This window comes from Phalacrocorax carbo, chromosome 9 (genome assembly GCF_963921805.1).
Source record: "Phalacrocorax carbo chromosome 9, bPhaCar2.1, whole genome shotgun sequence".
Taxonomy (NCBI): Eukaryota; Metazoa; Chordata; class Aves; order Suliformes; family Phalacrocoracidae; genus Phalacrocorax; species Phalacrocorax carbo.
Window position 1 is genome coordinate 20593370 of NC_087521.1, and position 17255 is coordinate 20610624.

The window sequence follows — 17255 nt, forward strand, 5'->3', positions numbered from 1 at the left end:
TTGATTCAAATACTTGTTCACATGACGAACTGTAATAAGATAAAAAAAGAATTCTTTTCCCAAAGTAACCAACTTTCCTTGAGTAACCAACAATATTAAAGCAGTCAAGATAGGCACTGAGTGATTTTAATACTTGGGTTTTCGTTGTTCTGGCTGAAAAATATGATTATGGCAGATAAATTTAAAAAATCACAACTGGCTCTAGCCTCCCAGATTCTGCTATCCATAAGAACTTCAGTGCATCTTGCTGTATATGTGTGTGTGTATATATATATTTTATATATATACACACACTAAAAAGAAAAAAGCTTACAGCAGTTTATGCTTTCCACAGTATCAGGTATGAAGTAAGGATGCATACTTGTCATGCTTTGTGAATTGCTTTTGAGACAAGTATGCACTGAAGCGTATAAAATAATACTCTTTCTAACTGAACGAAGCCTTCACTTAGAAGTAAGTTAAGTCCACCTTTTCTCATTTGACAGACAAGTAAATTGATGGGTTGAGGGATTTTTGTTGTTTCTAGTTCTAAGCACTGTCAAAGATGCGAGATTTCAATAACTGCTACTAAAAGTACAAATACTTTAAGTTCTCAACAGTAGCCAAGCGTATTTCAAATCACCTTCCTGACTTAGAGTAACAAAAGTTCCTATCTTTTTGTTTTCTCAAGTGCTTAGCATGTTATAGAATGGTAATTCAGTAAAATAAAGCCATCAGTACCAGTCTGTGATTTTTACAGCCAATACCATTGCTGTATAAATTAAAAGACTACCTGGCATTCTCCACTGCAGTAGATGAGGAGACAAGTTTTTCTTCCAAAATCAAAACTTTCTTTCTTAGCTTGACCTCTCTGTCTTCTGCAGCTAAAGCTTCTCGTGTGTAGGAGTCTTCCATTTCTAACAGGTGATTACGTAACCTCTCCAGTTCCTGATTTAGGCGCTGCTCTTTCTCACGCAAATGCTGTACCTGCATAGAACACACCTTAAGTTGCTCATACTACCATTTTTCATAAAAATAATTTAAGCAAACATAAAACATGTCAATTGAAGCACATTCGACGTGGATCCATTCTAAATGCTTTTTTACAAGTGATGGCTACCAAAAATGCAGAAAATACCACAGGTGCAATTTCTTATTCTCTTTAATTTATTGCCACTGTAAATTATTTGGTGGTGTACCTCACTCTGCAGGGCACTGCTCTCCATTTGCTTCTGTTTAAGTGCTACCATGACTTGGTCTCTCTCTTGCTGAAAAGTAACGGCCTTTTCCTGCATTGATTTAACTTCATTTAACAGTTGATTCAATTCTCCTGTCTTGCCCTGTTAAAGATGCAAACAAGCATTTCAAATGCGGCAAATAGTTTTACCAATGGAGACACAGTCCTTGCCCAGATGAGCATAAAGACAATGCTGGTCTAACAAGGAAAAGGGCAGGACACCCATGGCCCTACAGCACAGAAAAACATTCAGGGAAAATATTATTTTAAAGTTATTTCACTTACAAGTTACAAGACAAAGTAAAAGTTATTGCTAAAAGACGCTATATATATGCACAGTCTTAACTGGCTGCTATGAACAAAGAGAGAGTTGCCTATCTTTAGATGAGAGATAGGTATTAGGGACATAATGCCTCAGACACTTGTATTTTTGACAATTTAACTTCCCCCCCAGTGTTTGGAATCTATTCTCTGTGATATCCGTTTATTAGGCCATGCACATGTAAATCATCAGCCTAGGTAGGTCAACTTGTCTGAACTTAAAAACTAAACACATGAATACATCTTTCAAAACAAACCATACGGTGACCTCAGTGCCAAAGATTAGCCTTCAGTGAATCGCAGCAATGTCCATCACATTTTCAGAGGTCAAATTTCAATGCATAATGTTCCCACTTACATGCAATTTACTACAACTTTACACTAGCATATCAAGGAGAAGTGTATGTCAGTTACATGGAATTCACATGTACATGTGAATGCATTTTCAGTTATTTGAATCTCCTCAGTATGCTCTTCACCTTTTATCTCCTATGTTGTTGGAAAGCAGTTACTTTTATTGAATACGTTGGATAAAAGTAAATCAATCTTTGTTTTTATCACTAATACTTATTGTAGCTGTACGCTTCTGCGGGAGAACTTATCTTGGGCCGCATACCTCCGGGACACAGGGCTCTACCCGCCCTGGGGACAGTGATGCACAGACATCAATATGATGGATACAAAATGTCCGTTTATTTGGCTGCGTCACACGCTTATATAGCTCTTGCGGTTCCTGTTCCTGCCACTCCTATGGGGAGGAGTCTATCTTTCCGTCACATCCCGTAATCTTCCGGTCGCCGATCCCTGTCTATTCCCCTACAACTTATGACCTCCATTTATTTGTTTTTATTAATCAAATCAAATATAGTCTAATTCTTTTTGCAGTAGAACCATAAGCCTGCAGGCAAACCTTCTCTTTTTATGCCACGTTATCATCTGACACACACACAAAATACAACACTGTGTGAATACTATTTTTCCTAGTTCTCCATGGTGAACACAAAGTGTGTAACAAGAACTTCACAGAATCACAGAACGGTAGGGGTTGGAAGGGACCCCTGGAGATCATCTTGTCCAACCCCCCTACTTTAGCAGGCACACCTAGAGCAGGGGGCACAGGACCACATCCAGGTGGGTTTTGAGTATCTCCAGAGAAGGAGACTCCACAACCTCCCTGGGCAGCCTGTGCCACTGCCCTGGAACTTCCACTGCCCTGGAACTTCCACTGCCCTGGAACTTCCACTGCCCTGGAACTTCCACTGCCCTGGAACTTCCACTGCCCTGGAACTTCCACTGCCCTGGAACTTCCACTGCCCTGGAACTTCCACTGCCCTGGAACTTCCACTGCCCTGGAACTTCCACTGCCCTGGAACTTCCACTGCCCTGGAACTTCCACTGCCCTGGAACTTCCACTGCCCTGGAACTTCCACTGCCCTGGAACTTCCACTGCCCTGGAACTTCCACTGCCCTGGAACTTCCACTGCCCTGGAACTTCCACTGCCCTGGAACTTCCACTGCCCTGGAACTTCCACTGCCCTGGAACTTCCACTGCCCTGGAACTTCCACTGCCCTGGAACTTCCACTGCCCTGGAACTTCCACTGCCCTGGAACTTCCACTGCCCTGGAACTTCCGATTTTTGCAAGAAAAACGTCCAGACAAATGTTCCATGCTTGTGAAACTGAAAACCTAAGCCACCAGCAGTGAGTGGAAGTCTGCAGGCCAACGACATACAACATGGAGAACCTAGCCAGCCAATACAGATTTCCACAAGTTAGAATAAAAAAGAAAATAGTTGGAGGGTGAATTTGTGAAGTATTACCATATTTTATATGGGCCAGACTGATGAACGTAAGTCTCAGTAGTAATTCAAAGCTATTTTTCACAACATAACTGTACTTTGAGAAAATAAAACTTCTCATTGCAATTCTATAGTATTTCTTTAGAACAGGATAGGGAAACCTCTCTTATGAGCAAACAGAGCTAAACATCTGTCCTAAGTCAAGCGTCTCAAAAAAACCCAAACCCTAGTTTTTCTACATACATTATGTCCAAGTTGACATTCCCAAATAATAAATATGACACATATTGTTAAATGTAGTTCATATTTTGCTTTTCCAAATATATTACATTGCAGATTTAGTTGGCAGTTTGAAAATGCTTCAAATAGATGTGAGGGTGGTGAGAGACTGGAACAGGTTGCCTAGAGAAGTTGTGGATGCCCCATCACTGGAAGTGTTAAAGGTCAAGTTGGATGGGCCTTTGAACAGCCTGGTCTAGTGGAAGGTGTCCCTGCCCCTGGCAGGGGGGTTGGAACTAGAACCCAAACCATTCTATGATTCTAAGAATTTTTTTATTATTCTTATAGCAGGGGAAAAAATTAATGTGAAATTACTTAGCAATGGTTTGCATAAATACCACACTCTGATAACGGGCAATGCTCATAACTTTGGAAGATGAAAAGGGATGCTAAAGGCAAGAATAAGAACAGTACGCATGGAGGGGGACAACTACAAGAGAAGACTGAAGAATGGCAACCAGAACCACCAAGACGAAGAGAATGGGCTCATGGACAGTACAAGAAAAGGAAAGAAAATTATCTGTTTGGAATTAATTAACAGAAACGACTGCCCACTAGGATATATTCACTTTCAGAGCCTACAAAGCAAACCAAAAATATCTACAACCTGGAGTTCTGCTGTCAAGCGTTTGTCAAAACTACAGGCAATTCATACATTACTTTGGTAACTCCAGCAGCAGCAGTTCATACAACATGCTGTTGAGCTGCATATGAATGATGCCACATAATTCTTTGCTTTTTTAAAAGATTCTTCCTCTAATTAAATGGGCAATTATTAATAAGCCGCTGCAACTTTTACCTGAACATGCACTTTGAAAAAAGTATATATTTCTCCATATGTCAAATTGTAGAGAAGAAACTACTAATTTAGCTTGTCCTAGTGGTTTGTCCAGCCATAAAAGCAAGGTACTTAAACCCATTCATCTCACAGGGATGTTGTGAAGCAATCACATTGCAATGACAAACACTAGAGGAAAGCACACTGGAAATTTAGTCCTGCTGGCCAACTCCACAGAAGTTTGAGTACCATACAATAAAAATAATATAGGACACTTAATGAACAACAGGGCCAAAGCAAAATATTAAGCACCTTTTCAGTAAATGAGCAACTTCCAAACAAATGAAAAATGTAGTTTATGGCTGCATAATTAACAGGTCACATTGTAAACCACTCACGTGCTGACTTTTAATTTCTTAACTTTGCAGGGGGAGGATTTTTGCTGTAGGTAATGCAGTACGGAGTCACAAACAGATTTCAGACAAACACTTGATGGCTACATATATACATAAATGCATTACCATGTGACTAATTTTAAAAGATATTAATAAATACAAATACACATACCTGTTCCTTTTCTTTCAACAGCTTCTCAAAAGCAAAAGCTTTTTCCTTCATTGAGTGAGACTCAAATTCTTTCTCTTTCAGCATCATTGAAAATTGCATATTGGTCTCCTGAAGCGCTCGGAATTCTGTTTCTTTTTCCCTACAAGTTGCAACTATTTTTTCATTTTCTTCTTTCAGTTTTCGAATATCCATTTCTAAAATTAAATTTCTTTCTTTAAGATTAGTCACAGCTTGCTTCAAAAGTTCATTTTCATTTTCTTTGTTACTAAGATTTTCACTCACAGAAAGTAACTGATCACTTTTAGATTTAATTAATATGTCTTTTTCCCTAAGTGATTTCTGTAAGACATCATGTTTTTCTTTGATCTGCCTCATCTCTGATTCAGTCCCTTCTTGACTCTTCCTTTCTACCTCTGATGCTGTAGCCACAGAATCAGATAATCGTTGGTTGTTTTCCTGAAGAGTCCTAATAGTTGTATCTTTTTCTTGCAGTTTTTTTTTCAGTTGTTCCAACTCCTTCTGAAGGAGTTTAGATTCATCACTGAGTACTTCAGGAGCACTGCACTGAATGCCTGAAAACTGTGAAATGGTGGAAGCCGCTGCCACAGAGGGTGTTACCAAATCAAGTTTACTCAGGAGAAGATCCTTGGTGTTATGAAGCTGCCCTATGCTGTGTTGAACTTGTGCTAATTCCTGACTAAAACTTTTCAGCTTTTTCTCATTCTGTTCGTAACTCTGAATCAAGCCATTATAATCTACCTGCAACTTTGAATTACTATCACTTTCAACTGAAATTTGTGCTTGAAGCTTGTGTAACTCTTCTTGGAGGTGAACTGACTCATGCTGCATGTTCTGAACCGTGGTTATTACTTGTTGCTTCCACTCTTCCATCTTTTTTACTTGCTGTTTTAGTTTATCCCGTTCTTGTAGAAGTTCCTCAAACTGATTACTGTTAACACCTCCTGACCCGTTATCAGTACCTGTACTGGATGTCTGCAAGACAGTCAATAATGTTTGGCATTTTTGACTTAGAGCATCTATTTCAATATCTTTTTCTCGAATGATACGGGATAGATTCTGAATAGTTTCTCTAGACATGTCTTGACTGCTGTTTTCAGATCTGTTACATAGCTTTTGATTCTCCTCTTGCAACCTTACCAAAGCTGCTTCTTTAGCAGCGACCATATCCATGATATTACGATACTCTGTTTTTAACTGACTGTTTTCTCTTGTCTTTTCACTTAGAACTGCTAGTACTTGTTCTCTTTCCATAACATAAGCTTGCAGCTGCTGCTGAAGAGAAAGAACATCCTGCCTATAGGCAGCTGAGGAAACTCTAGCATTGAGAGCTTGTATTTCCAAATCCTTCTCTTGAATGATGCGAGTAAGCTTGCCAACTTCATCCTTGGACAACTGATCGATTTGCTGACTTAGTGAAACATTCTTTTCATTTAGAAGCTTAATCTCCATCTCCCTTTCTTTGATACCTTTTACCAGTCTCTCAATTTCAGCTTTAGATAGGTCATGTTTTTCATTTCCGTTTTCTCCATTAAGAGTCTGAACTTTGGTTTCCTGAAAAAGATCAGAGGAATCAGTCTGAATAATCTGTCTCTCTTTGTGCAACTGAGTTTTAATTTGTTCAATTGTCTTCTGCAAATTTTTTATTTCCTCATCTTTCTCTAAAGAAAGTCTTTCATGTGTGACATTCATTTGCTCACACTGAAATTTAGACTCATCTATTTCTTTTCTCTGCTCCTGCAAAGACTGCTGAAGTTGCGCTGTTGTTTGATTCTGATCTTCTATTGTTTTTTTGTGAACTTCTATTTCTTCTTCAAGATTATTCTTTATCACTTTTAACTGCGTTACCTCACTTTCAAGTTCAATAATAATATCTAAAGTTTTAGGCTCAACCATAGGCGTAGATCTACTTTGCTGATCCTTAAGGCGTTCAATTTCTTCTTTCAAATGATTATTTTCTTCCTTCATGACTGCAAGACTTCTGTCTTTTTCCTCCAAGTTCTGTTTTAAGACAGCCTGCTTTTTTGAAACTTCTATATATTCCTCAAGTTTCTGCTTCACCTGTAAGGCTTGATTTTTAAATTTTTCAATAAATAGCTCTTTTTCTTTTACGAGTTCTGTCAACTGCTTTTGTCCTCCTAAGCTAGTAGTCAACATCTCTTTTGTTTCTTGATGGTCAATTTCCATCTGCTCAATGCTCCTTTTAAGTTCAGCAATCTTAAAGTCTTTCTCTTGATTGAGTTTAACTAGGCGCTCATGTTCAAGCTGCAATGCAGTGGTATCCATACTACGAGCATTTGATAATTCCTCAATAGTTTGCTTGTACTTATGTGCTTGTTCCAAAAGCCTCTTTTCCATCTGGTTTAATTCACTCTCTAACTGTCTTTTTTCCATTTTCAAAGCCTCCAAAACAGTGTCTTTTTCCAAATAAACTTTACTTTTCTCAGAAATGGCATCACTTAACTCCTGCTTTAGTTTTTCAGTTGCTGCTATCAGCTTTCCATTTTCTGTTCTGAGATTAGACAGAGATTTCTCTAAGTCTTCATTTAGTTGTTTATTTTCTGAAATGTCATTCTGTAGTTTTGCAATTTCTACTTCTCTTTCTTTCAGAACTTGATCTTGACAAGTGTAGTTAGATTCCCGATTACTTTTTTCTGTTAACTTGCTCAAGGATACAGAAAGCTCCTCCTCTCTTTCTTTTAGCTTCTGCTGCAGTTCTCCAATTTCTTTTTTATTATGCAAATTACAGTCCCAGGCTTTCCTTAATTGTTCCTGAAGATCTTTAATATTATCTTGAAGCTGCTGCTTACTTATATGCAAATCATTAAGTGCATATGAACATTGGCTTAGTTTTTCGGTCTGACTATTTAATTCCTTAACAGTTTCCATCATCTCAGATTCCAATACTGACACTTTCTTTCTTTCAAAATCTATGTCACATTTCAGCTGTTTGATGATACTATCAGTTTCTGTGTTTTGTTTTGACAGCTGCTCTTTCAGTGTAATCATGTGCTGAAATGAACACAAACAATAATTCATTAGGAGAGGAGACCCAGACGAAAAATGCATTTCATTAATTTTTATCCTCTGGGCAATTAAAAAAAAATTAAGAGGAAACAAAAATGTTTCCTAGTTGCCAACGCAACTTGGCAAGTATATCACCTAGTCAATGCTGAATTAATTAAAACCAAGTGTCAAATAGGGATAGGTTTCTTTTCACTAAAAACAAGAATACCATCTTTCCCAAAAGAACCCTAACTACCTCAATCACGGAACAAGAAGAGAACTACCTCAGAACAATAACAACAACCACCATCCGTCAGAATTTGTCAGGGCAGTTGGAATGGGTATGCAGCAAACACCATTACTTAAAAAACAGGGAGGCACTAAATTTAAAATAACACATTACAGAAGTAAATGCATATCTGTATATTCTATTTTCAATTTTTTGTTTGAGCTTATTTTTTAAACACACTTGCTGGGACACATTTCATAGGAACACACTTTAAATGTTCAATTCCATAAAGTAAACTAATACTGCAAACACATGGCTGGCAACCATATGTTTACAGGTCAAATATATCAGAACAGTGACAAAAAGGTATCATTCCATTTTGATTACATATAATTGTTGACCTTTTTTGCTCCACACATGCTCCTATTGTGTAGAACTTGTAATAAAAGTAACTTAATTATTTAACATAATTAAAAATAATGAAAGGAGAAGAAATTATTAAAAAAAAATCATTCATGACAGCATGCATAACATAAGACAGAGGTCAAGATATTAGCGGGATAAAAATTGTCAAAAGTCTTGCAAGGAAAACTCAAGTAGTATTTAACAGGACTTCGGAAAATAACATCCTGTGTGGACAGCTGACATGCAATATTATTTCTTTGTTCACAACAAGTGGGTTTCCAGCACTTCAGAATTTCACGTTGAGATGGTAGATCTGGAGAAACACAGGTCCCAATATTGTTTTTAAGCCTCAGAGGATAACTTGTATTTCCCTGATATCTATGTTCAAAGATCAACTTAAAAGATAAAAAACACACACACAAATCTAAATGTTTTAGCAGTTCAATAATTAGTTGCAATATTTATTACCTGAGTAGCTTCTTGATTCTGCTTGTCTAGTTCTTCCAACTCTGCTATTAACGTTTCTCTTTCAGCAATACTTTCATTTAATTCATGTTCTTTCCTTTCCAAATCTTGCCTTAACTGACTTAATTCAGAATTCTGATCCTCAGTATATGCAGAAAGAATAGTCTCATTTTTATGTTGTGCACTTGTCATTTCCTTCTCAAGTCCCTCAAGTTAAAAAAAAATAATAATCTAAATATTAGACTTTATGTTGCTGAAATTTATGAACTCTTGATTTGAAATGGTTTTTCCCCATAACAATTAAAAGGAAAGCATGCATTTTTACATTAGAATCTCTAATTCTACATGAATATTAACACAGTTAAAAATTCATTGTTCTTTACAAGGACTAACTCAACCTTGCCAAAAATTAAAGGTGAAAGGTGTGTTCCAAAGAAACTGTACGTTATACTGCTTAACTTCATCTATAAGATGGAATGCAGTATTATTAGAGTACTATGAGGAAGAATAGAGATTATTTTACAACTGGTAAGTGTCAAAACTGAAATGTGACAAAGTAAAATTTGTCATTTTTAATTTATTCTAAAGTATCAGTAGTACATTCTTCAAATACGTACGTTACAGCAGCCTAAGTAGGAATGGGGTAGGTGGAACTCCAGTAGTTTTCTTTAACAGAGTATGCTCTTATGGGTCTTTTCCAACCTTACTGATTCTATGATTCTATGCTGTGGAGTTTCACAAATCAAAATATATTGTTTATATCAATTCCACACGTAATCACAGAATTAACCTTGTAATCAAGGAAATAACTATAGATTATCTATGTAGAAGTGTGGATGCTCAAAAAACCCATATAGTGCCAGAACATACATTTTCCATCAGTTACTATTGTTATTAACATTTTTGTTGGCTTAATTAAGAAATTGCTTTACCTGATTTAAACTTGAAAGTCTTGCTATTTCATTTCCTGCTTCTATAAAGGAAACAAACAAAAGAAACACCCCATGATTTTACTAGCTTCCAAACAACAATAAAACATTCTCTCACATTGTCCCAACAGAACTCTGCTGCTCAGAACAGAATAGTTTCACAGTATTGTATGATGATAAGCATCAGTGCTGTGAAAGATTCAAATGCACCACCACAAAGTAGAGTGCTACTTTTACAACTGAGTCCACATTAGGAGGACTTTGGTACTACAGTATATCAGTTATGCTATATTAAAAGATTTTCCTTAAAACAAATTCTGAGCATTAAAACTGAAAGCCTATAAAGATGTATTAAAAATAAAAGAAAAAAAAAAAAAAGAAAAATAATCTTTGTACCTAAGAGTGCTTGCTGTAGTCTGACGACGTCATCTGGTAGGGATGTTTTTGATTGGAGCTTCTCCTCCTGTTCTTTCAGGAAAGCACCTTGTTCTGCAACAGAACTCTGAAGCATACTGAAGTCAGATTTAAGACTTTCATATTCTTGCATTATTTGGATTTTTTCTAACTTTGCCAACTCTTGCTCTTTCAGGAGATTTTTGTTTTCTTCTTTGGCAGAAGACAATTTGTGATTTAATTTTCTTATTTCATCCTCTAGGTCATTTACAACCTGCAACTCTTCTACTTTTCCTCCTAGACTCTGGGCATTGTTTTTCTGTTCACTAATTTTAGAGTCATCCACGGCATCGGCACTCACACCATCTGAAAAGCAAAAAAGATTGTTTGCAATATTAACCAAAGCCAGCACTGCAGAACTTTTGCTTAAAAGTCTCTTCTTCCACCCCTTCTGACAGAGGGCGATAGTCTAAACCAAAGACATGATCGTCATCACAGAGAGCTTACTTAAATAGAATTAACATTTGATAACCAGCTTTTCAAATCCTTACACATCCCTGGCTCGAAATACTTTCAAAAGGTAAGCGTTTCAAGACATACATTGTTCACAATTTAATTAAAATATACTTGACGTCCATCTCTCTTGGTGAGGAGATGACAGAATCTAATTTGTCAGGATTTGGAATCCCTCAATTTTCTAAGAATAATTTATCAAACCCCATCTAATTCAGCCTGATACAAAATCCCTGTTTGTGATTTAATTAAAGTTTCAAAAGTTTGCTGAATGGTTGTTATAGAGAACAATTTACTACAAATTAGTAGATCATTGGCTAAATGATGTGCAGTTTTTCACCTAAAGATCTCATTTCCCAGTACTGATGTTTTTACAGATCCACCATACTATTATGACATTCATAGATCTGTACAATCCTCATAATGTAGTTTCCAGGTAAGTTACAGAGTATAAAAAGGCATGATCAAAAATGTACAGAAAAAATAATTAAATGAAAGCACACTGCTTGTGTGTCATCTCAGTGTAAGCTCAAACACTTCCCCCACCCCAGTCTGTATTGTTGTCAAACAAAACCAACAAAATAAAAATACAAAATACTGTAATTTTTCAAAAGCTGTGAGCAGTATTCATTTTACAGAAAACTTGTAATGCAAAAGATATGGGATTCCTGCCTCTGACTTCATTAAATTGGTCCTGCTGGCGTACATACGTGCAGTATATACAGTACCTGCAGTAAAAGACAGGCTACATCCTAATGAGCATCTGATTTCAAGAAATAAATTCCCTATCAGTACTACCTAGAAATTAAGAGTCTGTGAAAATATTTCCCTTCTTTCCAAGAAGAAGGTGGGTGTCTCTTTCCAAAAGGAGAGTATACACCCTTAAAGGTCGAGTTTTAACACATAATAAAATAGAGATTTACAGGCAAATTTTATATATTTGTGCAAAGAAGCCCCTAAAGGAAACCTAACTGACATGACAATTTTTATGGAATATGAAATACCTACAAGACAACTAAAAGCTCCTTCTGAGAACTACTGAGCTTCTCCTACAATCCAGTCATGCCACAGATTAAGGTGTGGTCCTTATGGCAATCTTTGAGCTTCTGCAAAGTGACCTAATTGGCACATAGTGCTTCTCACCAAAATTATTTTCGTGCTGAGATTTCCCTAACTTCAACTTTGTATGTCTTATCCACACCCATATTGAGTACAAGTTAAAAACCAGGAAGTGTAGAATTTAGAGCACATTTGATCTGTAAAGAAAATGACCCTCTAGACTGATACACATCAGCAGAGGAACTATCATTCTAGTGCTCAAGCCAACCACAGTGAATATAAGATACTAAGACAAGCATGTGTCTTAAACATGAAGCTGAACTAAAGTTGAAATTCAAATTCCTAAACATCATGTATTTGATATCTATTACACTGTTACATACATATTTGATGCTTTAACCAAAATTCACTGTACATTAACTAAAAAAAGAAAGCATGTGGTAATAAAGACCTTGCTGTAACCGATTCTCAAGTTCTTCAATTCTCTCTTCATATTCACTCAGCTCTTCTCGGTGTCGACGACTTATCTCTATTAGCTTTTGCCTGTGTGCATCTTGCAATACTGAAAGTTCATGTTGATGTTCATCTATTTCTTGACTTAAATTCTGTTTGAGCTCCTAAAAACCACCAACAGAGAAACAGAACGGTAAAATACAGAACAGAAGCTTAAGAAAGAAAAAAGTTTTCCCTAGTAAAATTAAAGGATTTATTGAAGGATTTCTCACAGGAAAGGTCAGGTTTCTTGCCTTTTGTTGGTTGGGGTTTTTTTAAACATGTCCAGAGACATTCCTTTTAAAAATGTTTACACAAACAGTATGCTCCACACAACAGCAAAGATTAAACCAATATAGAGAGACTGCAACTCTTCCATAGGAAGTGGATGCACTAGGACATATTTCTAGTAATTTTCAAGGATGACATGCAAATCTGTATTTTGCATCTTCAATGAAAAAAGGCAAGACATTTCTGAAAAGGGAGAAGTTATTTTGTGTGTCTAAAATTCAGTCTCATCAGTCATCAATGGCTTCTGAAAGTGATCTGCCCTCATAAATACTAATGTCATTCTTTTAAGCTTATGTACAATATTCATCAAATCATAAATACCCTTTCTCAGAATAACTGACTGATTTTCAATACAGCACAGCAACATTTCAGTCAGCAGTACAATTACATGCCCACATGCATTTTTATAAAGAAAATAAGCGCTAGCGTTGTAAATATTTTAACTACATTCACAAGTCATGTGGCTCTGTGCAAAACCACCAAGAATAAAGCATAAGAGAAGACTAGTTTGTCACAGTTGTCATCTTACCTTAACAATATTTTGCAGTTTGCATATTTCACTTTGTTCAGCATCGTTTGTCCCCTGCACTTTGGAAGACTGAGAAAAGAAAAATCACATAACCATGTGAAAATTGTGATAAATACGTGTATTTTTCATGCAAGTGCCTCCCCTATTGACACTCAGAAGTAGATAACAACAAAGCTAACATGAAGTAAAATTCAAATCTACAGTAATTTTGATCAAAGAAAGAAATTTTAATGGAAACACTTTAATTTTCTGTGGGTTTTTTTGTTATTACATGCAAATGTGTAAAAGTTCGGGGTGATGGGTTTTATTGCACCGAGTAAGATAACAGGGTGGCTTAATCTTACTTGAATATTTCCACATGGGAAAAGTATACCTCTGAAATCAGGTATTGAAAATGATGACTCAGATCAACAACAGCTTGGAAGTGTATATCCTTTCTTGTCTCAGCAGACCATGATCAAGGACTGAGAGGAGAGTAAGTAAAAATAGTATGCAAGTATCCAACTATCACTTTGAACAGTATTGTGCTGTCAATAAATAATCAATATCACAGCCAGGAAGGAGAAAAGTATTTTTTTGGCAGGCTGCACAAAAATGAAACCCTGAAGTAGTCTTTTAGGTGAATGTTTAGGAAACCCTTTTCCTAACTTGACAAATCATGCATAAAAGCATCATGAAAAAGCATTTGAAGTTAGTCACTGAATGTGTCTCCTAGTCACGCCACAACAAGAAAAATGACCAAGAGATCACTAGGTTTCAGCTTTTTCTAGAAGCAGCATGATTTGATGAAATTGTACAACATGAACTTTCAAAAGACCCACTCCAGAAACACCAAATGCAATGAAAACAGTAATTTGGAGGAGAAAGGGGAAGGTAAGATAGAGGGGAACCACTCACCAGAGCAATTTGCTTCCAGTGGTCAACCTCAGATTCAAGCCTAGAAACTTCATTGGACAACCTGTTTATTTCTTGTTGTGACCAGATTATATCTCCAAAATCCATGTCATCTCCTTCAAAACCTGAGGAGTGTCTAACCACTGGAACATAGGAAGCTGATGTAGAGGTTGGTGGCAAAACACCAGCTCCCAACTGCGCTGACTGAGCAGCCGCCTGTACTTTCCGCAGTTGCTCCTGTAGTGCATTCTGTCTAGCTTTTAGATGGCTGATTTCCACCTGAACATACAGAATACATTGTTTCAACAAGAAGAATATCAAAATACACTCTACTTTACCCCTTGTGGCCTTATGAAATGTGAACCAACCAAACAACTGCCCCCCATTACAAATTACTGGTCACTTGAACTAAAAAGAAAAGAAAAGAAAAAAAAGCCCAAACACTCTCCTTATGGAGAAATGCAGTATTAGTTGATGTTTTACCAAGTATCTCACACAAGGACACATATTACAAGTTTTAATAGTTTTCAGTTAAGTAAAACTTCATTAAAAGTGTTTATTGATTTTTTCAGCAGCCAAGGTACCTAAGTACTACAGCAAGATTCAGGCTAACAGGTTGTACAAAAAACTTAAATATTTCAGATATGAAAATTAAGCCATATACGATGCTCCCCCAGTTATTTATATTACATTTGATTTCTTTTAGACTTAACTTCTCAATGTATTCAAAATTTACTTTTTTACAGGGAACTGAATTTAGTTGCATGAAATTTTCGCATAACTCTTATTGTATTTAATAAGTAGAATTCTATACATCTCAAAATGCTGCTTCCTCAGTTGCCACATGCATTTACAAACAAAGCAGAAATAAAACTCTTTTTGTGTAATTCTAGGCATACTGGCGACTTTCTTCATTTAAAAGGCCATGAAATCTTACGTTACACAATAGGTTCTAAAGCTGATGTTTCCATCACAAAGAGACACTTCTCAAGTTATGAAAGCTAGTTCTGTTCCCTTTAATTATATACATTAAGATAAATAATTATGACATCTACAGACAATATAACTGCTTCAAATGAGAACTGGCTCCTGTTGCCTTCCTTAAAGATAACTGAATCAGAAATACAGAGCAGTTTAAGTGTCCTTTCTCACAGTGATTCCAGAAACACCAGGAATTCTGATATATGCATGACATGCCCAGAGAGTTTTCTCTTGTCTGAACTATCTCCTGGCAGCTCTGCTTATGTTATGTGATTCAATGAAATCTATGTCTTAGCCTCTCAGTGTCTACATTGATAAACTAAGAAACCATAACTGTGGCTAATACTTCCACTGAAAGAGCACAGACACTATAACAAAGAGATTACACAGCATAATACATAAGTTTTTTGAACATAATTACTCAGATATTTTACTCTGTATCCTACCTCCTTCTGTTGAAGCTGATTTCGGTACTCTATAGATAACTGCTTTATTTGAAGCTCTGCTGCTTCGTGCTTTTCTTCTAAATCACTACAAACTTTTTTCAGCCTCTCGTTCTAGCGAAATTGAGAAATTGACATTGGTAAATTTGGAACAGTTCTTACAGAATTAGAAAAGCTTAAGTCTGCTGAACAGTAAAGAAATAAATTAAATTGTACAGGTTTCTCATGTTATTTCACTCAAAGCACACACTAACAGTAACTTCCAAGTGTGGGCCCAAAATCAAGTTCATGTCCAAGCTTTCTCTTTTTGTATGGCATGAACTGTACCTCGCTTTCAGAAAAAGGTTTGTGGTGACCAGAGCTAAATGCCAAGAAAAATCCAGGGCTGAATTACATCTTAGCATGGTCCACAGGTGGAATTTAACAACAGCCACAGAGTACAAGTCAGAGCTAATATCCATCCAGTATTCTCTCTCTGACATTGGCCAATCGCAGAAACCAAAAGCCTAGAAAAAGGACAAGCAGGAACAGTTACTCCCCCAAAATGCTATCTTAACTTCTCAAAGCTCTTGAGGGCTGAAGACATACACGGAAGCTGTTGGTTTCCAGCTATAAATGAAGTTGCAAGACCAAGAAGTCCTTTGTAAAAGTACACAAAGTCACTTTCCACAAGGGAACACGGGATTTGTAAGCAGTTTTGGAAGAGCACGAGCATCTGCAGCTATGTCAAAATGACCGTACAGTAGGGCAACACAGACAGACGACTGCATCACGGAACACACACGCTCTATACTTTGAAGCTTGCTGCAAAAGGCATGCTGTCCAGCATAACTGGGCATTCTAGATCTGCTTTAATTTGCGGTCATATGCAAAATGCTATAAACCAATTTTAACTCTTTACTAGGTAAAATTTATGAAAACTTTACAGAGCCAAGTCTATTGCTGCAGTCCAAGTCCACATGATAGGTAGGACCAGTCGCAGGATGCAGCAGTTAGCAGAAGATGAAAACCTGTGCCACGTGCATACTCCAGTAAACAAATGTGACCCCCTAACTGCGATGCCGGTTTGTCACCAAAAAACAAGAGCCACATCCTAACACCACTGTCACCCTTGTTTCTAGAGCTACCCAGGACGAGCAACTTCAGTGCAACATTTCACCTTGACAAGAAACAAATGTTATTTATTGCTTTTAAAGTAGTGTTCCAAAATTTCTTACTTCAAGCTTTTGTGTGGCATTAATACTTTCTATTTCTCTGAGTCTTGAATTGGACACATGGAGTTCTGTTGCTGCATCTGAAAGAAAGTGAAAATCTTCATTTTTATTAAACTACTTTTAATCTGTTAAGTAGACATCAGTTAAGACCACAGTTATTAATAAGTATTTTACTTTAGACTGCTTCAATATTCATTCCTAGGTAAATATCAAAAGCTGCTTTTATCAGAACACTGTCAGAATTATTTTTCAGACCAGAGAGTCTTTCTGAACCTAACTTAACTCTCTCCCATCTAGGCTTTAAGTCACATCACAAAACTAACAGAAAAGTATGTATTTAAGCTTTAAAATAAGGGAAATTAGAAGTTTTTACTTGACTATTTCATGTCACTGAATCTGTTTTTCATTTAGGACTTTGCCCCTGACATGACAGT

At 36.7% G+C, this 17255-nt stretch overlaps 1 protein-coding gene across 2 annotated transcripts in view; it reads right to left on the minus strand.

Moving 5' to 3' along the window:
* The window catches only part of TRIP11 (thyroid hormone receptor interactor 11), a 33361-nt gene that overhangs the window by 13613 nt on the left and 2493 nt on the right, over window positions 1–17255 (minus strand). Inside the window, exons 2-12 of one of the 2 annotated variants that reach the window (XM_064460592.1) lie at window positions 16825–16901; window positions 15611–15721; window positions 14187–14462; window positions 13290–13358; window positions 12429–12594; window positions 10409–10771; window positions 10016–10056; window positions 9087–9290; window positions 4961–7990; window positions 1179–1319; window positions 773–966 (exon numbers count right to left, since the gene is read on the minus strand). In XM_064460592.1, coding sequence (XP_064316662.1) covers window positions 773–966; window positions 1179–1319; window positions 4961–7990; window positions 9087–9290; window positions 10016–10056; window positions 10409–10771; window positions 12429–12594; window positions 13290–13358; window positions 14187–14462; window positions 15611–15721; window positions 16825–16901 — 4672 coding nt within the window. The remainder of the gene's footprint in view (window positions 1–772; window positions 967–1178; window positions 1320–4960; window positions 7991–9086; window positions 9291–10015; window positions 10057–10408; window positions 10772–12428; window positions 12595–13289; window positions 13359–14186; window positions 14463–15610; window positions 15722–16824; window positions 16902–17255) is intronic. The other variant, XM_064460593.1, reaches the window with a different exon arrangement.